Source organism: Danio rerio, chromosome 4, assembly GCF_052040795.2.
Source record: "Danio rerio strain M-AB ecotype USA chromosome 4, GRCz13ab, whole genome shotgun sequence".
Lineage (NCBI taxonomy): Eukaryota > Metazoa > Chordata > Actinopteri > Cypriniformes > Danionidae > Danio > Danio rerio.
Window position 1 is genome coordinate 54,223,007 of NC_141024.2, and position 25,471 is coordinate 54,248,477.

The window sequence follows — 25,471 nt, forward strand, 5'->3', positions numbered from 1 at the left end:
TAGACAACTGCAACGGCTCGTCTGGAATATGAACACAGGACCTCTCGCACCCGAAGCAAGAATCATGCCCCTATACCAACGAGCCACTGCAAAACAGCAACTTTAGATGGCAACACTATCTGCTGACCAACCGGCATTCTCAGAAAAAAGGCCTCTGTGTAAGCCACAACGACCTTACAAAACAAAAGACAACTGTAAGGGTTCAACTGAAATTTGAACCTAGGATTTCTCATGGCATGAACGAGAATCATACTCCTAGACCAGCAAGCCACTATGCAAGAAATATTTATGTAGCGACACTATCTGCTGACAAATTGGAATTCTTTGAAAGACGTTTTTCCGAAAGACATAATGCCCTGTAAAACACAGGACACCTGCAAGTGCTCGTCCAGGAATTGAACCTGAGACCATTCGCAACCGAAGCGAGAATCATACCCATAGACCAACAAGCCACTAAATTGGGAGAATTTCACAAGGTGTCAGATAGTCAGAAATCTTTCTCTAACGAATCAAGGGCACCCTAAGTGAGAATCATACCCCTAGACCAACGAGCCACTGCAAAACAGCAACTTTATATGGCAACACTATCTGCTGACAAACTGGCATTCTCAGAAAAAAGGCCTCTGTGTAAGCCACAACGACCTTACAAAACAGCAGACAACTGTAAGGGCTCAACCGAAATTTGAATCTGGGATTTTTCATTGCATGAACGAAAATCATACTCCTAGACCAGCAAGCCACTATGCAAAGGAATGTTTTATGTGGCGACACTATCTGCTGACAAACTGGAATTCTTCGAAAGACATTTTAATGAAAGACATAGTGCCCTGTAAAACACATAACACCTGTAAGGGCTCGTCCGGGATTTGAACCCGGGACCTCTCACACCCGAAGCGAGAATCATACCCCTAGACCAACGAGCCACTGCAAAACAGTAACTTTATATGGCAACACTATCAGCTGACGAACTGGCATTCTCAGAAAAAAGGCCTCTGTGTAAGCCACAACGCCCTTACAAAACAGCGGACAACTGTAAGGGCTCAACCGAAATTTGAATCTGGGATTTCTCTCGGCATGAACGAGAATCATAGTTCTAGACAACCAAACCACTATGCAAAGGAATGCTTTATGTGCCGACACTATCTGCTGACAAACAGGAATTCTTCGAAAAACGTTTTTTATGAAAGCCATAATGCCCTGTAAAACAACAGAATAACTGCAAGGGCTCGTCCAGGATTTGAACCCGGGACCTCTCGCACCCTAAGCGAGAATCATACCCCTAGACCAACGAGCCACAAAAGCTTGAATAATTTACAAGACATCTGAAGCAACAGATGGTCAGAAATCCTTATCTAACAAACATTGAAGCAGAGCTTTTGCTTCATTTGGACCCGGGACTTCTGCAATGGTTCGTCCAGGATTTGAAAACGAGACCTCTCGCATCTTAAGCGAGAATCATGCCCGTAGACCAACGAGCAACTGCAAAACAGCCACTTTACATGGCAACACTATCTGCTGACAAACCGGCATTCTCAGAAAAAAGGCCTCTGTGTAAGCCACAACGCCCTTACAAAACAAAAGACAACTGTAAGGGTTCAACTGAAATTTGAACCTAGGATTTCTCATGGCATGAACGAGAATCAAACTCCTAGAACAGCAAGCCACTATGCAAGAAATATTTTATGTGGCGACACTATCTGCTGACAAATTGGAAATCTTTGAAAGACGTTTTTCCGAAAGACATAATGCCCTGTAAAACACAGTACACCTGCAAGGGCTAATCCAGGAACTGAACCCGGGTCCTCTCGCAACCGAAGCGAGAATCATACCCATAGACGAATGAGCCACTAAATTGAGAGAATTTCACAAGACGTCAGATGGTCAGAAATCTTTCTCTAACGAATCAAGGGCACCCTAAGTGAGAATCATACCCCTAGACCACCGAGCCACTGCAAAACAGCAACTTTATATGGCAACACTATCTGCTGACAAACTGGCATTCTCAGAAAAAAGGCCTCTGTGTAAGCCACAACAACCTTACAAAACAGCAGACAAGTGTAAGGGCTCAACCGAAATCTGAATCTGGGATTTCTCATTGCATGAACGAATATCATACGCCTAGACCAGCAAGCCACTATGCAAAGGAATGTTTTATGTGGCGACACTATCTGCTGACAAACTGGAATTCTTCGAAAGACATTTTAATGAAAGTCATAGTGCCCTGTAAAACACATGATACCTGCAAGGGCTCGTCCGGGATATGAAACCGGGACCTCTCTCAACCAAAGCGAGAATCATACCCCTAGGCCAACGAGCCACTACATTGATAAAACTTCACATGGCGTCAGAACCATCAGATAGTCAGAAAACTTTCTCTAACGAATCAATGGCACCCTAAGCGAGAATCATACCCCTAAACCAACTAGCTACTGTAACAGCCACTTTACATGGCAAAACTATCTGCTGATGAACTGGCATTCTCAGAAAAAAGGCCTCTGTGTAAGCCCGTAGACCTTACAAAACAGCAGACAAATGTAAGGGCTCAACCGAAATTTGAATCTGGGATTTCTCATTGCATGAACGAAAATCATACTCCTAGACCAGCAAGCCACTATGCAAAGGAATGTTTTATGTGGCGACACTATCTGCTGACAAACTGGAATTCTTCGAAACACATTTTAATGAAAGTCATAGTGCCCTGTAAAACACATGACACCTGCAAGGACTCGTCCGGGATTTGAATCCGGGACCTCTCACACCCAAAGCGAGAATCATAGCCCTAGACCAATGAGCCACTAAATTGAGAGAATTTCACAAGACGTCAGATGGTCAGAAATCTTTCTCTAACGAATCAAGGGCACCCTAAGTGAGAATCATACCCCTAGACCACCGAGCCACTGCAAAACAGCAACTTTATATGGCAACACGATCTGCTGACAAACTGGCATTCTCAGAAAAAAGGCCTCTGTGTAAGCCACAACAACCTTACAAAACAGCAGACAAGTGTAAGGGCTCAACCGAAATCTGAATCTGGGATTTCTCATTGCATGAACGAAAATCATACGCCTAGACCAGCAAGCCACTATGCAAAGGAATGTTTTATGTGGCGACACTATCTGCTGACAAACTGGAATTCTTCGAAAGACATTTTAATGAAAGTCATAGTGCCCTGTAAAACACATGATACCTGCAAGGGCTCGTCCGGGATATGAACCCGGGACCTCTCTCAACCAAAGCGAGGATCATACCCCTAGGCCAACGAGCCACTACATTGATAAAACTTCACATGGCGTCAGAACCATCAGATAGTCAGAAAACTTTCTCTAACGAATCAATGGCACCCTAAGCGAGAATCATACCCCTAAACCAACTAGCTACTGTAACAGCCACTTTACATGGCAAAACTATCTGCTGATGAACTGGCATTCTCAGAAAAAAGGCCTCTGTGTAAGCCCGTAGACCTTACAAAACAGCAGACAAATGTAAGGGCTCAACCGAAATTTGAATCTGGGATTTCTCATTGCATGAACGAAAATCATACTCCTAGACCAGCAAGCCACTATGCAAAGGAATGTTTTATGTGGCGTCACTATCTGCTGACAAACTGGAATTCTTTGAAAGACATTTTAATGAAAGTCATAGTGCCCTGTAAAACACATGACACCTGCAAGGGCTCGTCCGGGATTTGAACCCGGGACCTCTCACACCCAAAGCGAGAATCATACCCCTAGACCAACGAGCCACTACTGTGATAAAATTTCACATGGCGTCGGAAGCATCAGATAGTCAGAAAACTTTCTCTGACGAATCAAGGGCACCCTAAGCCAGAATCATACCCCTAGACCAACGAGCCACTGCAAAACAGTAACTTTACATGGCAACACTATCTGCTGACAAACCGGCATTCTCAGAAAAAGGCCTCTGTGTAAGCCACAACGCCCTTACAAAACAAAAGACAACTGTAAGGGTTCAACTGAAATTTGAACCTAGGATTTCTCATGGCATGAACGAGAATCATACTCCTAGACCAGCAAGCCACTATGCAAGAAATATTTTATGTGGCGACACTATCTGCTGACAAATTGGAATTCTTTGAAAGACGTTTTTACGAAAGATATAATGCCCTGTAAAACACAGTACACTTGCAAGGGCTCATCCGAGAATTGAACCCGGGTCCTCTCACAATCGAAGCGAGAATCATACAGATACACCAATGAACCACTAAATTGAGAGAATTTCACAAGGCGTCAGATAGTCAGAAATCTTTCCCTAACGAATCAAGGGCACCCTAAGTGAGAATCATACCCCTAGACCACCGAGCCGCTGCAAAACAGCAAATTTATATGGCAACACTATCTGCTGACGAACTGGCATTCTCAGAAAAAAGGCCTCTGTGTAAGCCACAACGACCTTACAAAACAGCAGACAACTGTAAGGGCTCAACCGAAATTTGAATCTGGGATTTTTCATTGCATGAATGAAAATCATACTCCTAGACCAGCAAGCCACTATGCAAAGGAATGTTTTATGTGGCGACACTATCTGCTGACAAACTGGAATTCTTCGAAAAATGTTTTTTATGAAAGCCATAATGCCCTGTAAAACAACAAAATAACTGCAAGGGCTCGTCCGGGATTTGAACCCGGGACCTCTCACACCCAAAGCGAGAATCATACCCCTAGACCAATGAGCCACTACTGTGATAAAATTTCACATGGCGTCAGAAGCATCAGATAGTCAGAAAACTTTCTCTGACGAATCGAGGGCACCCTAAGCCAGAATCATACCCCTAGACCAACGAGCCACTGCAAAACAGTAACTTTACATGGCAACACTATCTGCTGACAAACCGGCATTCTCAGAAAAAGGCCTCTGTGTAAGCCACAACGCCCTTACAAAACAAAAGACAACTGTAAGGGTTCAACTGAAATTTGAACCTAGGATTTCTCATGGCATGAACGAGAATCATACTCCTAGACCAGCAAGCCACTATGCAAGAAATATTTTATGTGGCGACACTATCTGCTGACAAATTGGAATTCTTTGAAAGACGTTTTTACGAAAGATATAATGCCCTGTAAAACACAGTACACCTGCAAGGGCTCATCCGAGAATTGAACCCGGGTCCTCTCGCAATCGAAGCAAGAATCATACAGATAGACCAATGAACCACTAAATTGAGAGAATTTCACAAGGCGTCAGATAGTCAGAAATCTTTCCCTAACGAATCAAGGGCACCCTAAGTGAGAATCATACCCCTAGACCACCGAGCCGCTGCAAAACAGCAAATTTATATGGCAACACTATCTGCTGACGAACTGGCATTCTCAGAAAAAAGGCCTCTGTGTAAGCCACAACGACCTTACAAAACAGCAGACAACTGTAAGGGCTCAACCGAAATTTGAATCTGGGATTTTTCATTGCATGAACGAAAATCATACTCCTAGACCAGCAAGCCACTATGCAAAGGAATGTTTTATGTGGCGACACTATCTGCTGACAAACTGGAATTCTTCGAAAAATGTTTTTTATGAAAGCCATAATGCCCTGTAAAACGACAAAATAACTGCTAGGGCTCGTCCGGGATTTGAACCCGGGACCTCTCACACCCAAAGCAAGTATCATACCCCTAGACCAACGAACCACTACTGTGATAAGATTTCACATGGCGTCAGAAGGATCAGATAGTCAGAAAACTTTCTCTGACGAATCAAGGGCACCCTAAGCGAAAATCATACCCCTAGACCAACGAGCCACAAAAGCTTGAATATTTCACAAGACATCTGAAGCAACAGATGGTCAGAAATCCTTATCTAACAAACATTGAAGCAGGGCTTTTGCTTCATTTGGAACCAGGACTTCTGCAATGGTTCGTCCAGGATTTGAAAACGGGACCTCTCGCACCTTATGCGAGAATCAAGCCCGTAGACCAACGAGCAACTGCAAAACAGCCACTTTACATGGCAACACTATCTGCTGACAAACCGGCATTCTCAGAAAAAAGGCCTCTGTGTAAGCCACAACGCCCTTACAAAACAAAAGACAACTGTAAGGGTTCAACTGAAATTTGAACCTAGGATTTCTCATGGCATGAACGAGAATCAAACTCCTAGAACAGCAAGCCACTATGCAAGAAATATTTTATGTGGCGACACTATCTGCTGACAAACTGGAATTCTTCGAAAAACGTTTTTTATGAAAGCCATATTGCCCTGTAAAACAACAGAATAACTGCACGAGCTCGTCTGGGATTTAAACCCGGGACCTCTCACACCCTAAGCGAGATTCATACCCCTAGACCAACGAGCCACAAAAGTTTGAATATTTCACAAGACATCAGAAGCAACAGATGGTCAGAAATCCTTATCTAACAAACATTGAAGCAGGGCTTTTGCTTCATTTGGACCCGGGACTTCTGCAATGGTTCGTCCAGGATTTGAAAACGGGAGCTCTCGCACCTTATGCGAGAATCAAGCCCGTAGACCAACGAGCAACTGCAAAACAGCCACTTTACATGGCAACACTATCTGCTGAAAAACCGGCATTCTCAGAAAAAAAAGGCCTCTGTGTAAGCCACAACGCCCTTACAAAACAAAAGACAACTGTAAGGGTTCAACTGAAATTTGAACCTAGGATTTCTCATGGCATGAACGAGAATCAAACTCCTAGAACAGCAAGCAACTATGCAAGAAACATTTTATGTGGCGACATTATCTGCTGACAAACTGGAATTCTTCGAAAAACGTTTTTTATGAAAGCCATAATGCCCTGTAAAACAACAGAATAACTGCAAGAACTCGTCTGGGATTTAAACCCGGTGCCTCTCACACCCTAAGCGAGATTCATACCCCTAGACCAACGAGCCACAAAAGTTTGAATATTTCACAAGACATCAGAAGCAACAGATGGTCAGAAATCCTTATCTAACAAACATTGAAGCAGGGCTTTTGCTTCATTTGGACCCGGGACTTCTGCAATGGTTCGTCCAGGATTTGAAAACGGGAGCTCTCGCACCTTATGCGAGAATTATGCCCGTAGACCAACGAGCAACTGCAAAACAGCCACTTTACATGGCAACACTATCTGCTGACAAACCGGCATTCTCAGAAAAAAGGCCTCTGTGTAAGCCACAACGCCCTTACAAAACAAAAGACAACTGTAAGGGTTCAACTGAAATTTGAACCTAGGATTTCTCATGGCATGAACGAGAATCAAACTCCTAGACCAGCAAGCCACTATGCAAAGGAATGTTTTATGTGGCGACACTATCTGCTGACAAACTGGAATTCTTCGAAAGACATTTTAATGAAAGACATAGTGCCCTGTAAAACACATAACACCTGTAAGGGCTCGTCCGGGATTTGAACCCGGGACCTCTCACACCCGAAGCGAGAATCATACCCCTAGACCAACGAGCCACTGCAAAACAGTAACTTTATATGGCAACACTATCAGCTGACGAACAGGCATTCTCAGAAAAAAGGCCTCTGTGTAAGCCACAACGCCCTTACAAAACAGCAGACAACTGTAAGGGCTCAACCGAAATTTGTATCTGGGATTTCTCACGGCATGAACGAGAATCATAGTCCTAGACAACCGAACCACTATGCAAAGGAATGCTTTATGTGCCGACACTATCTGCTGACAAACTGGAATTCTTCGAAAAACGTTTTTTATGAAAGCCATAATGCCCCGTAAAACAAAAGAATAACTGCAAGGGCTCGTCCAGGATCTGAACCCGGGACCTCTCGCACCCTAAGCGAGAATCATACCCCTAGACCAACGAGCCACAAAAGCTTGAATATTTTACAAGACATCAGAAGGAACAGATGGTCAGAAATCCTTATCTAACAAACATTGAAGCAGGGCTTTTGCTTCATTTGGACCCGGGACTTCTGCAATGGTTCGTCCAGGATTTGAAAACGAGACCTCTCGCATCTTAAGCGAGAATCATGCCCGTAGACCAACGAGCAACTGCAAAACAGCCACTTTACATGGCAACACTATCTGCTGACAAACCGGCATTCTCAGAAAAAAGGCCTCTGTGTAAGCCACAACGCCCTTACAAAACAAAAGACAACTGTAAGGGTTCAACTGAAATTTGAACCTAGGATTTCTCATGGCATGAACGAGAATCAAACTCCTAGAACAGCAAGCCACTATGCAAGAAATATTTTATGTGGCGACACTATCTGCTGACAAATTGGAAATCTTTGAAAGACGTTTTTCCGAAAGACATAATGCCCTGTAAAACACAGTACACCTGCAAGGGCTAATCCAGGAACTGAACCCGGGTCCTCTCGCAACCGAAGCGAGAATCATACCCATAGACCAATGAGCCACTAAATTGAGAGAATTTCACAAGACGTCAGATGGTCAGAAATCTTTCTCTAACGAATCAAGGGCACCCTAAGTGAGAATCATACCCCTAGACCACCGAGCCACTGCAAAACAGCAACTTTATATGGCAACACTATCTGCTGACAAACTGGCATTCTCAGAAAAAAGGCCTCTGTGTAAGCCACAACAACCTTACAAAACAGCAGACAAGTGTAAGGGCTCAACCGAAACCTGAATCTGGGATTTCTCATTGCATGAACGAAAATCATACGCCTAGACCAGCAAGCCACTATGCAAAGGAATGTTTTATGTGGCGACACTATCTGCTGACAAACTGGAATTCTTCGAAAGACATTTTAATGAAAGTCATAGTGCCCTGTAAAACACATGATACCTGCAAGGGCTCGTCCAGGATATGAACCCGGGACCTCTCTCAACCAAAGCGAGAATCATACCCCTAGGCCAACGAGCCACTACATTGATAAAACTTCACATGGCGTCAGAACCATCAGATAGTCAGAAAACTTTCTCTAATGAATCAATGGCACCCTAAGCGAGAATCATACCCCTAAACCAACTAGCTACTGTAACAGCCACTTTACATGGCAAAACTATCTGCTGATGAACTGGCATTCTCAGAAAAAAGGCCTCTGTGTAAGCCCGTAGACCTTACAAAACAGCAGACAAACGTAAGGGCTCAACCGAAATTTGAATCTGGGATTTCTCATTGCATGAACGAAAATCATACTCCTAGACCAGCAAGCCACTATGCAAAGGAATGTTTTATGTGGCGACACTATCTGCTGACAAATTGGAATTCTTTGAAAGACGTTTTTACGAAAGATATAATGCCCTGTAAAACACAGTACACTTGCAAGGGCTCATCCGAGAATTGAACCCGGGTCCTCTCACAATCGAAGCGAGAATCATACAGATACACCAATGAACCACTAAATTGAGAGAATTTCACAAGGCGTCAGATAGTCAGAAATCTTTCCCTAACGAATCAAGGGCACCCTAAGTGAGAATCATACCCCTAGACCACCGAGCCGCTGCAAAACAGCAAATTTATATGGCAACACTATCTGCTGACGAACTGGCATTCTCAGAAAAAAGGCCTCTGTGTAAGCCACAACGACCTTACAAAACAGCAGACAACTGTAAGGGCTCAACCGAAATTTGAATCTGGGATTTTTCATTGCATGAATGAAAATCATACTCCTAGACCAGCAAGCCACTATGCAAAGGAATGTTTTATGTGGCGACACTATCTGCTGACAAACTGGAATTCTTCGAAAAATGTTTTTTATGAAAGCCATAATGCCCTGTAAAACAACAAAATAACTGCAAGGGCTCGTCCGGGATTTGAACCCGGGACCTCTCACACCCAAAGCGAGAATCATACCCCTAGACCAATGAGCCACTACTGTGATAAAATTTCACATGGCGTCAGAAGCATCAGATAGTCAGAAAACTTTCTCTGACGAATCGAGGGCACCCTAAGCCAGAATCATACCCCTAGACCAACGAGCCACTGCATAACAGTAACTTTACATGGCAACACTATCTGCTGACAAACCGGCATTCTCAGAAAAAGGCCTCTGTGTAAGCCACAACGCCCTTACAAAACAAAAGACAACTGTAAGGGTTCAACTGAAATTTGAACCTAGGATTTCTCATGGCATGAACGAGAATCATACTCCTAGACCAGCAAGCCACTATGCAAGAAATATTTTATGTGGCGACACTATCTGCTGACAAATTGGAATTCTTTGAAAGACGTTTTTACGAAAGATATAATGCCCTGTAAAACACAGTACACCTGCAAGGGCTCATCCGAGAATTGAACCCGGGTCCTCTCGCAATCGAAGCAAGAATCATACAGATAGACCAATGAACCACTAAATTGAGAGAATTTCACAAGGCGTCAGATAGTCAGAAATCTTTCCCTAACGAATCAAGGGCACCCTAAGTGAGAATCATACCCCTAGACCACCGAGCCGCTGCAAAACAGCAAATTTATATGGCAACACTATCTGCTGACGAACTGGCATTCTCAGAAAAAAGGCCTCTGTGTAAGCCACAACGACCTTACAAAACAGCAGACAACTGTAAGGGCTCAACCGAAATTTGAATCTGGGATTTTTCATTGCATGAACGAAAATCATACTCCTAGACCAGCAAGCCACTATGCAAAGGAATGTTTTATGTGGCGACACTATCTGCTGACAAACTGGAATTCTTCGAAAAATGTTTTTTATGAAAGCCATAATGCCCTGTAAAACGACAAAATAACTGCTAGGGCTCGTCCGGGATTTGAACCCGGGACCTCTCACACCCAAAGCAAGTATCATACCCCTAGACCAACGAACCACTACTGTGATAAGATTTCACATGGCGTCAGAAGGATCAGATAGTCAGAAAACTTTCTCTGACGAATCAAGGGCACCCTAAGCGAAAATCATACCCCTAGACCAACGAGCCACAAAAGCTTGAATATTTCACAAGACATCTGAAGCAACAGATGGTCAGAAATCCTTATCTAACAAACATTGAAGCAGGGCTTTTGCTTCATTTGGAACCAGGACTTCTGCAATGGTTCGTCCAGGATTTGAAAACGGGACCTCTCGCACCTTATGCGAGAATCAAGCCCGTAGACCAACGAGCAACTGCAAAACAGCCACTTTACATGGCAACACTATCTGCTGACAAACCGGCATTCTCAGAAAAAAGGCCTCTGTGTAAGCCACAACGCCCTTACAAAACAAAAGACAACTGTAAGGGTTCAACTGAAATTTGAACCTAGGATTTCTCATGGCATGAACGAGAATCAAACTCCTAGAACAGCAAGCCACTATGCAAGAAATATTTTATGTGGCGACACTATCTGCTGACAAACTGGAATTCTTCGAAAAACGTTTTTTATGAAAGCCATATTGCCCTGTAAAACAACAGAATAACTGCACGAGCTCGTCTGGGATTTAAACCCGGGACCTCTCACACCCTAAGCGAGATTCATACCCCTAGACCAACGAGCCACAAAAGTTTGAATATTTCACAAGACATCAGAAGCAACAGATGGTCAGAAATCCTTATCTAACAAACATTGAAGCAGGGCTTTTGCTTCATTTGGACCCGGGACTTCTGCAATGGTTCGTCCAGGATTTGAAAACGGGAGCTCTCGCACCTTATGCGAGAATCAAGCCCGTAGACCAACGAGCAACTGCAAAACAGCCACTTTACATGGCAACACTATCTGCTGAAAAACCGGCATTCTCAGAAAAAAAAGGCCTCTGTGTAAGCCACAACGCCCTTACAAAACAAAAGACAACTGTAAGGGTTCAACTGAAATTTGAACCTAGGATTTCTCATGGCATGAACGAGAATCAAACTCCTAGAACAGCAAGCAACTATGCAAGAAACATTTTATGTGGCGACATTATCTGCTGACAAACTGGAATTCTTCGAAAAACGTTTTTTATGAAAGCCATAATGCCCTGTAAAACAACAGAATAACTGCAAGAACTCGTCTGGGATTTAAACCCGGTGCCTCTCACACCCTAAGCGAGATTCATACCCCTAGACCAACGAGCCACAAAAGTTTGAATATTTCACAAGACATCAGAAGCAACAGATGGTCAGAAATCCTTATCTAACAAACATTGAAGCAGGGCTTTTGCTTCATTTGGACCCGGGACTTCTGCAATGGTTCGTCCAGGATTTGAAAACGGGAGCTCTCGCACCTTATGCGAGAATTATGCCCGTAGACCAACGAGCAACTGCAAAACAGCCACTTTACATGGCAACACTATCTGCTGACAAACCGGCATTCTCAGAAAAAAGGCCTCTGTGTAAGCCACAACGCCCTTACAAAACAAAAGACAACTGTAAGGGTTCAACTGAAATTTGAACCTAGGATTTCTCATGGCATGAACGAGAATCAAACTCCTAGACCAGCAAGCCACTATGCAAAGGAATGTTTTATGTGGCGACACTATCTGCTGACAAACTGGAATTCTTCGAAAGACATTTTAATGAAAGACATAGTGCCCTGTAAAACACATAACACCTGTAAGGGCTCGTCCGGGATTTGAACCCGGGACCTCTCACACCCGAAGCGAGAATCATACCCCTAGACCAACGAGCCACTGCAAAACAGTAACTTTATATGGCAACACTATCAGCTGACGAACAGGCATTCTCAGAAAAAAGGCCTCTGTGTAAGCCACAACGCCCTTACAAAACAGCAGACAACTGTAAGGGCTCAACCGAAATTTGTATCTGGGATTTCTCACGGCATGAACGAGAATCATAGTCCTAGACAACCGAACCACTATGCAAAGGAATGCTTTATGTGCCGACACTATCTGCTGACAAACTGGAATTCTTCGAAAAACGTTTTTTATGAAAGCCATAATGCCCCGTAAAACAAAAGAATAACTGCAAGGGCTCGTCCAGGATCTGAACCCGGGACCTCTCGCACCCTAAGCGAGAATCATACCCCTAGACCAACGAGCCACAAAAGCTTGAATATTTTACAAGACATCAGAACGAACAGATGGTCAGAAATCCTTATCTAACAAACATTGAAGCAGGGCTTTTGCTTCATTTGGACCCGGGACTTCTGCAATGGTTCGTCCAGGATTTGAAAACGAGACCTCTCGCATCTTAAGCGAGAATCATGCCCGTAGACCAACGAGCAACTGCAAAACAGCCACTTTACATGGCAACACTATCTGCTGACAAACCGGCATTCTCAGAAAAAAGGCCTCTGTGTAAGCCACAACGCCCTTACAAAACAAAAGACAACTGTAAGGGTTCAACTGAAATTTGAACCTAGGATTTCTCATGGCATGAACGAGAATCAAACTCCTAGAACAGCAAGCCACTATGCAAGAAATATTTTATGTGGCGACACTATCTGCTGACAAATTGGAAATCTTTGAAAGACGTTTTTCCGAAAGACATAATGCCCTGTAAAACACAGTACACCTGCAAGGGCTAATCCAGGAACTGAACCCGGGTCCTCTCGCAACCGAAGCGAGAATCATACCCATAGACCAATGAGCCACTAAATTGAGAGAATTTCACAAGACGTCAGATGGTCAGAAATCTTTCTCTAACGAATCAAGGGCACCCTAAGTGAGAATCATACCCCTAGACCACCGAGCCACTGCAAAACAGCAACTTTATATGGCAACACTATCTGCTGACAAACTGGCATTCTCAGAAAAAAGGCCTCTGTGTAAGCCACAACAACCTTACAAAACAGCAGACAAGTGTAAGGGCTCAACCGAAACCTGAATCTGGGATTTCTCATTGCATGAACGAAAATCATACGCCTAGACCAGCAAGCCACTATGCAAAGGAATGTTTTATGTGGCGACACTATCTGCTGACAAACTGGAATTCTTCGAAAGACATTTTAATGAAAGTCATAATGCCCTGTAAAACACATGATACCTGCAAGGGCTCGTCCAGGATATGAACCCGGGACCTCTCTCAACCAAAGCGAGAATCATACCCCTAGGCCAACGAGCCACTACATTGATAAAACTTCACATGGCGTCAGAACCATCAGATAGTCAGAAAACTTTCTCTAATGAATCAATGGCACCCTAAGCGAGAATCATACCCCTAAACCAACTAGCTACTGTAACAGCCACTTTACATGGCAACACTATCTGCTGACAAACTGGCATTCTCAGAAAAAAGGCCTCTGTGTAAGCCCGTAGACCTTACAAAACAGCAGACAAACGTAAGGGCTCAACCGAAATTTGAATCTGGGATTTCTCATTGCATGAACGAAAATCATACTCCTAGACCAGCAAGCCACTATGCAAAGGAATGTTTTATGTGGCGACACTATCTGCTGACAAACTGGAATTCTTTGAAAGACATTTAAATGAAAGTCATAGTGCCCTGTAAAACACATGACACCTGCAAGGGCTCGCCCGGGATTTGAACCCGGGACCTCTCACACCCAAAGCGAGAATCATACCCCTAGACCAACGAGCCACTAAATTGATTTTATTTCACATGGTGTCAGAAGCATCAGATAGTCAGAAAACTTTCTCTAACGAATCAAGGGCACCCTAAGCGAGAATCATACCCCTAGATCAACGAGCCACTGCAAAACAGCAACTTTATATGGCAACACTATCAGCTGACGAACTGGCATTCTCAGAAAAAAGGCCTCTGTGTAAGCCACAACGCCCTTACAAAACAGCAGACAACTGTAAGGGCTCAACCGAAATTTGAATCTGGGATTTCTCACGGCATGAACGAGAATCATACTCCTAGACAACCAAACCACTATGCAAAGGAATGTTTTATGCGCCGACACTATCTGCTGACAAACTGGAATTCTTCGAAATACATTTTTTTGTCTTTATTTTAACAAAACAAAAAAGAACAGAACAATGACAACAGCTTACAACCAAGAAATTTCTTAGCATCACAGCACATAATGAAAATCAAAATCAAAAAGAAGACATAAAAATACAAAGTAATAATAAAAATAGAAAAGTACATAAATCAACCAAAGTTTATGGTGATCTAAGGTTTTGCAAAAATTTACCTGAAATCCTAGGACCTACATATTCAAGCAACGGAGTCCAGATCTGATAAAAAGTGTTTTTCTATGGAGAGAGATTAGACTCAATAATAATTCACGCAAAAGACACGATGTACACATGCGTAGCCAAATTCACATGCGTAAAATATTTATTTATACCCACAAAAACAATTCACATGCACAAAATAAAAATACATTTTCATGAAATACATTTCACAAATGCAAAACACCATTTGCAAATATATAAGAGTGTACAAAAAGTTTTGAATGTTTAAAATTCACGAGTTCATCCTGAATGAGAATGTGCAAATCCTCTCTCACGTACGACTCACCCTGAATACGAGTGTGTGCATTTTTGAGACTTTCCTGTCAGCACACACCTCCCACGTGAGTCACTCGTGCCCTGTAGCCAATAAGATGCGAGCTTACTGTTCAACCAATCACAACTCCCTGAGAACGTGGGAATGACCGAAGCGCTTCACTGTGCGCTCCATTTGCGCAGTCTGACCTAATTAACGGAGATGATCCTCTAAGAAGAAGAATACTCCTCTATTTAGCATGGCAGGTGAAGAGCGGGATGCGCGGGTAAGTGGTTACTTGATTTCTATAGTGGTTTATGTATGCAAAGATTAAGTATCAAACGTTTGTTAAAGCAATGGCTGCTGTTGTTTATAATGTAAACTTTATAACGTAAATTAAGTCCGTTATTAAGCCAACATGGCGAGTGAAGAACGGGATGGTCGTGTAAAATAGCATGGCTTCTGTCATGGTCGATTCTAAGAGTGTCATTCAAGGGAGCTCAGCTATAAATTTGATCAAGGACTAATTTGGAGGTGGAATCGATCGCGTACTAAAGTGAAGACCGGGAGAGCGTAATGCCGTTTTGGGTGTGGGTGGGTATGGGGGGTGGAGAGAGGAGATGATCGCCGACTGTAAGGAACGGGCGGGGTGGGGGTCGGCAGTGTTGATCGCGGACTATGAAGATAACAAATGATAAAAGGTATAATTGGTATTTGTCTTACAGGCACTGTCATCAGAAGTAGAAATAGCAGCAAAAGCTCTGATCGATGTATTAGCCAGGGGCCTTACTCCATCTTCGTAAAGAAATGCACTAGCTAGTGGTAGTAGACCAATAAGAGAAAGCATCTCAAGTGGGACCATTCCTTTGCCTGCAGAGCCTGAAAACATGGTAAGGCAAGCCTTAAAAAGGTAATTTTTCATGTTTACTGTAAAACACAACTTTTTGTGTCATGCAAAAAATGTTTCTTATTATTAATATGTTTATTCATTTTGCCCTTTTGTCACTATAGGCAATTCCCAAGTATGTTTGGGACAGAGATTTTTCTGTGGCCAAACCTGGAAACATTAAAAAAACTGATTTTCAAATCCATGTCCTCTCTGAACCCACACCCTTCACACCAAAAGGAGATGAAGACCTTGAGCTTGTCCATGCTGGACTTGGAAAAAGGCTTTTAACTGTTCCAGATCATTTTAAACACAGTGAGGTAATTGCAAATGTTACTATAATACTAGGAATTGATGGGAGTTTTATATCTGTTGGAAAGAAAAAAAAAAAAAACTAAATGATGAATTTTGTTTCATTCTTAAGATTGTCAGTCTGCTTGAAGGAGAGTTTCCCAAATTAAAAACACTTCAGGGTGGCTGGATGTTTTACAAGTCTACAGGTATTTATGTTTTGCATGTTACATATAAACAAAAAATGATTTGTGTGCATTTGCAATAACTTTGCACTTTTGTAAATTAATGAAACTGGTATGTGCTTTGTTGGCGTTAATAATTTAGTAATAAGCTTCATTAGTTTAAACTTTTTAGTCAAGGACATGTTTCTCTGCCATGTTCTAAGATTATGGCATGCCCTACTTCAGTTTTCCAGTGGTAAACAGAGCTTTATTGAACATTTCTGTCCAAAATTTTAGGTGACACATTTATAACAATATTGCTAGCCCAAGAAGGCAACAGTAGTCCTGAATGTGATTCTCAATTGATTTTGCCATTTGGTGGGGGTGGGCGGCGTAAGCTGTCTATAATTCCCACAGATGCTGATGGATACTCAACTCGACTCCTAAAATCAGTGTCAAATAATGGAAAGAACATGCTGTTTGTAGTTCCATTACAGGAACAGCTTTCCACTGAACCATTACCTTATGATTCTGTGGAGTTTGCTAAGATGCCACAGTCCAGCTGTATGAAATGTGGTAAGAAAATACCACTGCCATTGCTGCCCTTACACATTGAAGAGTGTAAAGAAGCTGAGACAGTAAGTCATACAGTACTATGGTTTTATTTTTCTATCAATATTATTTATTTACAATGCCAATGCATTTTGATTACTTTTATTAGGAGTCTTCAAATGATGTGACCATTCTAGATGATGATGTAGACGAAAATGTAATCGAAACTGTTGACCAGCCAAGCCCACTTCACCCCATCTTAGAACCATCATTACAGGTCTTTGATCAAAGCCTATTTCTTGTATTTGGGTATACTCACTATATTTGAATATACCCAATTCGTGGTTCCATAAAGAATGTGTTTGAAGCTATTAAAAATTTGAGACTATTCTTAATATTTTAGAATCTTTTTATGGGGTAGAATATGTATGTTCTTCAACAAATTTGCTACAAACATACATTGTTTAATTTATTTTTACTTTTTACAGATTTGTCCAATTTGCCAGATCTCTTTCCCAACTGATGTCTTGCCTTTTCATGCAAGCATGTGTGGTGAAGGGTACACAGCAAATTTTAGATAGTAGATTTAACTACCTTAGAGTTAGAATTAACACTCCCTCAGAGTTTATATGGGAACCACTATAAGTGTTAAAAATAACACTTTTGAAAGTGTTAACATTGTCAACACCAAGAGAGTGTTAATTAGCAAACTCTTATTGTGTAAAATATGTTAAATTTCCAAAAATAATACCAGCAGCTGTGGTTGCCAGAATCTTTCTGTGAAAAACATGGAAGTTTTATAGAACTGTATAAATTTACAAAAGAATAACCATATTTCATGAACTAACACATTGTTTATTTTACAAAATCATAGCTTAGTGCACAAAAATGTAAAGTCTTTAGATACAATAATGTGTTCATGTGTGATTGCAATTAGCAAACAGATTTTGACAGCATTAGTAACTACACAGTTACCTTTAAACAAAAGAAGATGCAGCATAACATCAAATAATCTCAGTTCATCTTGGACTTGAACAGAGACGCTATTATCCTCCACAATGGTGACACAAAAACCGTTTTGCTGTTTTTCTTTCTTTTTTTTTCATTTTTAGATTTTACGGAAAAATACCAGCAGCTGTGGTTGCCAGTAATCTGCTGTTTTTACATTCATAAATTCAGTTTACAGAATATTTCTGTTAAAAGCACATTCAACAGTCTGTATTTTTTATCGATCTCACACTGCAAATTTTAGATTTGGTAGATTTAACTACCTTAGAGTTAAAATTAACACTCCCTCAGTGTTTATATGGGAACCACTATAAGTGTTAAAATAACACTTTTGAAAGTGTTAAAATTTTTAACACCCAAAGTGTTAATTAGCAAACTCTTATTGTGTAAAATATCTGTTAAATGTATGTCAAAATACTGGCAGCAGTGGTTGCCAGTAATCTGCTGTTTTCAACATTTTACATTCGTAAATTCAGTTTCCAGAATATATCTGTTAAAAATACATCCCATAGTCTGTATTTTTTATTTGAACACACTTAAGCCTTAAATTCCAGAGCAAAATCCTAACTAGTGTCCTCACTACAGAGGGCTGAACACTGAGACAGTGATGAAGTTAATGAGACAATTAAGTGTCTAATTAAAGGAGGATTGAGAATTGATGAACAACTGTTAACAAGCAGAATCACTGAAGGACAGAAAAACACAAGCCAAAACCAAAGATTAAATCAACTCAGAAAAAAAAACTCTAAATAAAATAATAATCAGTAAAAATAAAACAAATTACACAATAAAAAAAAAAAAATATTTTTCAACATCTTTAAAAAAAAACTCATCAAATTAAACAACTTATCATGGAGCTTCACCTATTACTGACCTTTGACTTTATTTCTGTCATGTGAACAAAAGCTCTTAATGAAATTTCCGTTGTTCATTTGAAGTCACCATGATGGAGGACAGAGTCTGCTTTAGTCAGGCTCTTCAACTTCTAACTATAGATGTCTTTTATTTTGGCTGATTACACTACTTAAACATATAGCATGGAAAGCCGAAAGAAAATTAAAGTGTCATACTGAAGAGATTATTAATGATAATATAGCCATCCTTTCCTGCTTGTTTTCTAATTCAATATCATATTAGTTATGTGTGAGAAATAAATAATATACATAAATGAAACCACTGAAGCTCCAATAAAATAAAATAAAAACAATATTTACAATGAGAATGTTTGATCTATAGCAGAACTCAAAAACACACAGAGATCAATAATTAGTCTTTGAATCTCAATGATGGTGACAAACAAAAAAAAATCAAGTAAAAAAAAAAACACTCTACTGAAATATTACCTCCCAAAAACAACACAAAATAAAGGAAAATAAAGAGATTGTAAGAACATAAAGCTGCATAATTTATTCATGCTGCAATGCATGCTGGGAGATTTGTACTATGCTGGCACCCAGCATGCATTGCGGCATGAACTATGCAGCTTTTTTTTTTTTTTTTTAGCAACCACGGTTGAGTTTCATGTCCTGATTCTTGATGCCTGTGTGTCATAAAGAGCAAGCTGGAGCTTGAATGTTTAGTGCATGACACTCTAATTATTAATTGCATCCTAATTATTTGTTGAATTTTCTATGAAGAGCAGCAGACTGCCAGTAGTATTGTCCCATGCAGTTTTAATACAACTATATTTACATATCTTTATGAATCAACTTAATAAACACCTGAAATTAAATCTATAACAATTAAGCATAAACAGTATAGTTTCTCTTGATCTTTCTTGCTATAGCTAATGAGTTTTAGAAACACAGCTATAGCAGTCAGAGAAACAATAGAATATAAGAGTAAAGCTTCAAGAGCTCAAATAAGCAGCCTCTGATCTCCATGATGGTGAGGTCAAATGAAATATTTTTAATAAAAAAATCTAAACCTCTGTTCATTGTCAAATATTCTTACAGAAATGAAGTCAAACTGTAATCAGTGAAGCTGCTTATACTATTAGTTAATGGAGTTGTTTAATCCTCTGTTTTAATTCAGTTGGTTTGGTGTGAGGCTGTGTCTGTAGTTTTATTTCTTCCTTCAATTTCTTATTCCTTCAGTGATTGTGCTTGTTAACAGCAGGTGTCTGAATTCACTTATTTGTGGTCATTCACTCTGTCTAGTGGACTAAACTAATTGACCAATTTAAGGGCCAGGTGAATGAGGGTGTGGTGAGATTTCAGACACTCTGATTAGTTTCTCAAATACAAGGGTTTTCTACAAAGGTAGATTTATGTTACTCTGTATGACAAGGAGGCAAATCAGCTTCTAACGCCGAGAGGGTTATTTTACCTTTATCTAACTCTAGAATTTTAACACTTTACTCTGAATTACCACAACACTGGAAATTTAACACCAATGAATTTGCTGTGTAAAGTTATGCTAAAAATTGTAGGATGACATGCCTTTAATACTAAAGGATTAGTTTGCACAGTTTGTTTTGGTTGTATATATCTCGAGGGAGATGTACAAAGATCAGATGGAATGTAGGGTAAAAAATTAACAAAATAATTTTCTGGTGGACTGTCTTAAATTTAAATTAATGTGTTGGTTTCATAAACTGGGTCAGTAGTAGACATTATTAGATTTGATGTATGTAGCTTTTATAAGCCTTGCTTTGAGAAAATCATTACTTGTGACTTTTGACATTAATGACTATAAACAGTATGTCATTGTAAGTTACATCCAGACTTTGTCTGGCACTAGGGTCTAAGCCTTGTCTATGAAACTGGGCAAATGCTTTTAATATGCATGAAAATTTTTGAAGTGGCTTAATGAACAAAATTGAAATTGTTTGTGTCTTGCCTGTTTTAGAGAAAGGACTTTTGGTGACAATGATTCTTCATTCACTTTAAATACAGAAGAATTGCCAGGACCCTCAACTGCACAATCTTCAACATCCCTGTCTGCAGGTTAGACACAACACATTTTATTTTTTTTTAGTGCTGTTGTACTGTAAAATGATAAGTGCATCTTTATTCATTTATTCTTTTATCTTTTTTGTATTGTTATTCAACTATGCTTGTAAAATGGTATTTAGATAAATTGTTCATTTGATTTCAGCATGGAAAAATGAAATTGACCCATTCAAATCATCTCGAATGTTCTGTGATGAGTTGCTCTCCATCAATTCACACTGTCTATCTCTATCATTACTCATCAACCAGTTTGATACTATGGATGAACAAGATAGTACCCTGGTTTCATTTTATAAAATGAACAGTGCTAATTGGTCCACTCCATTGAAATATAGATTGACTGGTACTTCTTTTTTATTATTAAAATCATTTGAATCGCTTATAGTCTGTACAGTTTGTGCAACAAACTTGCTTCATTTTGTATTTTTTTTTAGGAGATGCAGCTGTTGGCAAGGGAGTTAACCGCCATATTTTGTCAATGATGATGCAAAAACTGAAGACTGGCTTCACTTTAAATTTGAGTTTGTAATTGGTTGCAGTTCGGTTACATGTGCACACACACACACACACGCACACGCACACACACATATATACATATATACAATATATAAGTTAATTTTCGTCAACACTGCCTGTAACCCTGACCTTTTTCTGTATGATTTCGTGCACTGTACTTGAGAAGCCTTTTGCACACCTGATAAGATGTAAAATGTTCATAACATTATCTTTCTATTTACTGGTGGGCAATGCAGATCGATGCTGACTGGTACCACCACAGTGCATACAGAGAAAACATTTGTTTAGAATTTTAGAGATGTGATTTGATGTTTTATGTCTCTTTTGCTTTTGGGCTATTACAGATTTTATACAACTAGTACTATTAGTTAATTCTTACTGATTGGATTTTTTAGGTTCATCTACTACAGCCCTTTTTGAGGGGGAAAAAAACCATCGTGTACCTTCTGCATCTGCTGTACTACGGGACAGCAACCTGTTCCAGATGGCTGGCCGGATGATAGGCCATTCATTTTTGCATGGAGGTCCTAGTCTTTCTGGACTGAGCATACCCGTGGTCATACACTGTAAAAAATTGCTGTTAAAAAACTGTCAGATTCTACGGTAAAATAATGTTTTTCAACTAAAACAGTAATATTCTGTTAAAAACAGTGCTTTCTGGGTAACATTTTTGTTTTCGAGAAAGTAACCAACTGCAGAAAACTGTGAGCTAACAGAGTTCAGATTCGATGTTTTGAAGTCTGTGTTTGAAATCACACTTTGTGTCCTTGTTCACTATTTCATACACTAGTTAACTAATATAGTTCACCTGACAGTTTTAATGAACACTAATGAGTGAATTCAGACACTGATGAACACCTGCTGTTAATAATTACAATTACTGAAGAAAATAAACAAGAAACACAAACAGTGACTTGAGTTACAACATAAAATAAAATAAAACAGCTTCAGTCTCAGCAGAGGATCATTAAACAACTCCACAAACAACAGCAGACACACTTATTACTGACTGATTTGACTTTCATACCATTCTCATTGAGATCCAACAGAAATTAAGGTGTTTTTTGTGTCACCGTAATGGAGTGAGGGGCTGATTTAGTTGGGCTCTTCACCCTTGAACTCATTGATTCAGACTCTCCAATTACTATTATTAAGAGTTAACAAAATGCTTGTATTATAACAATCAAGTTGGAAAGTCAATAAATAGAGAAATCTGTTTGTTTGAAATTAGTTCTGATAAATGTTTGGTATGAATCTGGAAGAAGGGCCTCATGCAATAGATTTTATGCTTAGTTGCAGGTATTAATTTAATTAATGAGAAGTGGAAACAGAAAAGATACCTCCGTAATTACTTAACAGTTAAGAAATAACATACAAAAACAGTTCAGTTATGAGAAAGACACACTCAGACCTCATGAATCTGACCTTGTATCTCAACAATGGTAACATCTCAAATGTTTCATGCTGCAATGCTTGCTGGGAGTGGCACGGTACAAATATCCCAGCATGCATTGCGGTATAAATAAATGTTGTATGATGGTCTTACACTTTTCTTTATTTGTGTTTGATTCTGCTGTTGTTTATGTTTAGACTTTCAGTTGCCTGTTTGTGAGTTAAACTGTTAATTTTGTTAGTTGTCACCATTATTGAGGTTCATATGCTGATTATTGATGTCTCTTTGAGTGCAATTTGCACCATAGAGCAGTGTTTTGTCCAAGATATACTTAAAAACTTCCAGAAATCATTGCCATATACAGACATACAATGTAAAACAATAAATGTAACATTGAATAGGAGCAGTAAATTTTATTATACTAAATGAGAACTGACTCTGCCATTTAATAGCAACATGAACATCACCAGATCTTATTTAGGTTTTTGGCTGGCTTGCCACAACAAAGGAGCTTTATAAACAAAGTTCTTAACAATTGCAGCAGCCAAGATATATAAATGTTAAAAATGACAGGGCTAAGAGCCCAACTAAAGCAAACTCTGTTCTCCATGATGGTGACGTAAAACTTTCACTTTTTTTTCAAGAAGAACTTTAGTAGATGTTATACAAAAATACATGTATTAAGTAATAAGTGTAGCTGGTGATGATGTTTGTAGAGTTGTTTAATCATCCGCTGATCATTTAAATGATTTAATCATTTGTTGTTCTTCAGGTTATTTCATTATAAAGCTGTGACTAAAGTTTTGTATGTTCTGTTCTTGTTTTTTCCCTTCAGTATTTCTTCATTTGTTCATTGTTAATCCTCAATTATCATTTAATTAGTGAGTTAATTAATTAATTTACTTCAGCTTTGCTACATGTTTCTTGAACACTCAGTAGTGTGGACACTTCAATAAAAACTGAAGTATATGCTCTGGGGTTTAAAGGGTTAAAGGTGTGAGAGGTAAAAACACAGTGTAAAAATGTATTTTAACAGTAATATACTGTTAATTTACACTACGGAAATAGACTGTAAAAAAACAGCAGATTGCTGGCAACCACAGCTGCCAGTAGATTACCGTTAAATCAAGGAAAAAACAGTATTTTACTGTAAGACCAGACGCTAATTTCTTCTGTCTGTCACCGTTGTGGAGGAGAGTAGAGCCAGTGTATGAGTTAAAGATGAACAATGAGCTGCTGATGTTATTCTGCATGTTTCTCTATTTAAACACATCAGCTGTTTAGTTGCTGATGCAGTCAGAATCTCTCTGGTGATTCCAGATTTACATGTATGAGTGCTGTTGTGAAAAATAAGACATTAGAGTTAAACCGAACATTTCTAATTAACTAAAATAAGTTATCATTATAAGTAATGTTCATTTTTTGATTTTTCAAAAAATCTTAATTTTTTGTGATTTTTTGCGATTTTTCAAAAAAATTTCATTTTTTGATTTTTAAAAAAAATTTCATTTTTTGCGATTTTTCAAAAAAATTTCATTTTTTGCGATTTTTCAAAAAAATTTATTTTTTGTGATTTTTTGCAACTTTTCAAAAAATGTTCATTTTTTGCGATTTTTTAAATTTTTTTTAATTTTTTGTGATTTTTTGCGATTTTTTTAAAAAATGTTCATTTTTTGCGATTTTTAAAAAATTGTTAATTTTTTGTGATTTTTTGCAATTTTTCAAAAATTTTTCATTTTTTGCAATTTTTCAAAAAATATTATTTTTTGCGATTTTTCAAAAATGTTCATTTTTGTGATTTTTTGTTATTTTTCAAAAAAATTTCATTTTTTGCGATTTTTCAAAATGAAAATGAATTTTTGCGATTTTTCAAAAAATTTTCATTTTTTGCGATTTTTAGTGATTTTTCAAAAATGTTCATTTTTGTGCTTTTTTGCGATTTTTCAAAAAATTTTAATTTTTTGCGATTTTTCAAAGAATGTTCATTTTTTGCGATTTTTCAAAAAATCACAAAAAATGAAAAAACATTTTAAAAATCAAAAAATGAATTTTTTTTGAAAAATCGCAAAAAATCACACAAAATTAAAAATTTTTGAAAAATCGCAAAAAATCACACAAAATCGAAATTTTTTTGAAAAATCGAAAAAAATGAAATTCTTTTGAAAAATCGCAAAAAATCACAAAAAATAATTTTTTTTTGAAAAATCACAAAAATGAAAATTTTTTGAAAAATCACAAAAAATGAAAATTTTTTGAAAAATAGCAAAAATTGAAAATTTTTTGAAAAATCACAAAAAATGAACATTTTTTTGAAAAATCGCAAAAAATGAACATTTTTTGAAAAATCGCAAAAAATCACAAAAAATGAGATTTTTTTGAAAAATCGCAAAAAAATGAGATTTTTTTCTAAAAATTGCAAAAAATTAATTTTTTTTGAAAAATCAAAAAAATGAAAATTTTTGAAAAATCACAAAAAATGAAATTTTTTTGA

The 25,471-nt window shown here is 38.9% G+C and overlaps 1 protein-coding gene and 5 non-coding genes across 6 annotated transcripts; 1 reads left to right on the plus strand and 5 right to left on the minus strand.

Moving 5' to 3' along the window:
- Window positions 1-851: 851 nt before the first annotated feature.
- On the minus strand, window positions 852-923 carry trnap-cgg (transfer RNA proline (anticodon CGG)). Its single transcript has one exon. It is a non-coding gene; the product is annotated as a tRNA-Pro (tRNA).
- A 2,747-nt stretch (window positions 924-3,670) lies between these two features.
- Window positions 3,671-3,742, minus strand: trnap-ugg (transfer RNA proline (anticodon UGG)). Its single transcript has one exon. It is a non-coding gene; the product is annotated as a tRNA-Pro (tRNA).
- A 3,604-nt stretch (window positions 3,743-7,346) lies between these two features.
- On the minus strand, window positions 7,347-7,418 carry trnap-cgg (transfer RNA proline (anticodon CGG)). The gene has a single exon. It is a non-coding gene; the product is annotated as a tRNA-Pro (tRNA).
- A 4,997-nt stretch (window positions 7,419-12,415) lies between these two features.
- trnap-cgg (transfer RNA proline (anticodon CGG)) lies at window positions 12,416-12,487 on the minus strand. Its single transcript has one exon. It is a non-coding gene; the product is annotated as a tRNA-Pro (tRNA).
- Window positions 12,488-14,286: 1,799 nt separating this feature from the next.
- Window positions 14,287-14,358, minus strand: trnap-ugg (transfer RNA proline (anticodon UGG)). The gene has a single exon. It is a non-coding gene; the product is annotated as a tRNA-Pro (tRNA).
- A 2,466-nt stretch (window positions 14,359-16,824) lies between these two features.
- LOC148682165 (uncharacterized) lies at window positions 16,825-24,036 on the plus strand. The gene is made up of 6 exons (XM_088649905.1): window positions 16,825-17,195; window positions 17,279-17,431; window positions 20,942-21,065; window positions 21,217-21,414; window positions 21,506-21,592; window positions 21,983-24,036. The coding sequence occupies exons 1-6, from the start codon at window positions 17,031-17,033 to the stop codon at window positions 22,192-22,194; spliced, it is 939 nt and encodes a 312-aa protein (XP_088506031.1). The 5' UTR covers window positions 16,825-17,030; the 3' UTR covers window positions 22,195-24,036.
- The last annotated feature ends 1,435 nt before the right edge of the window (window positions 24,037-25,471 follow it).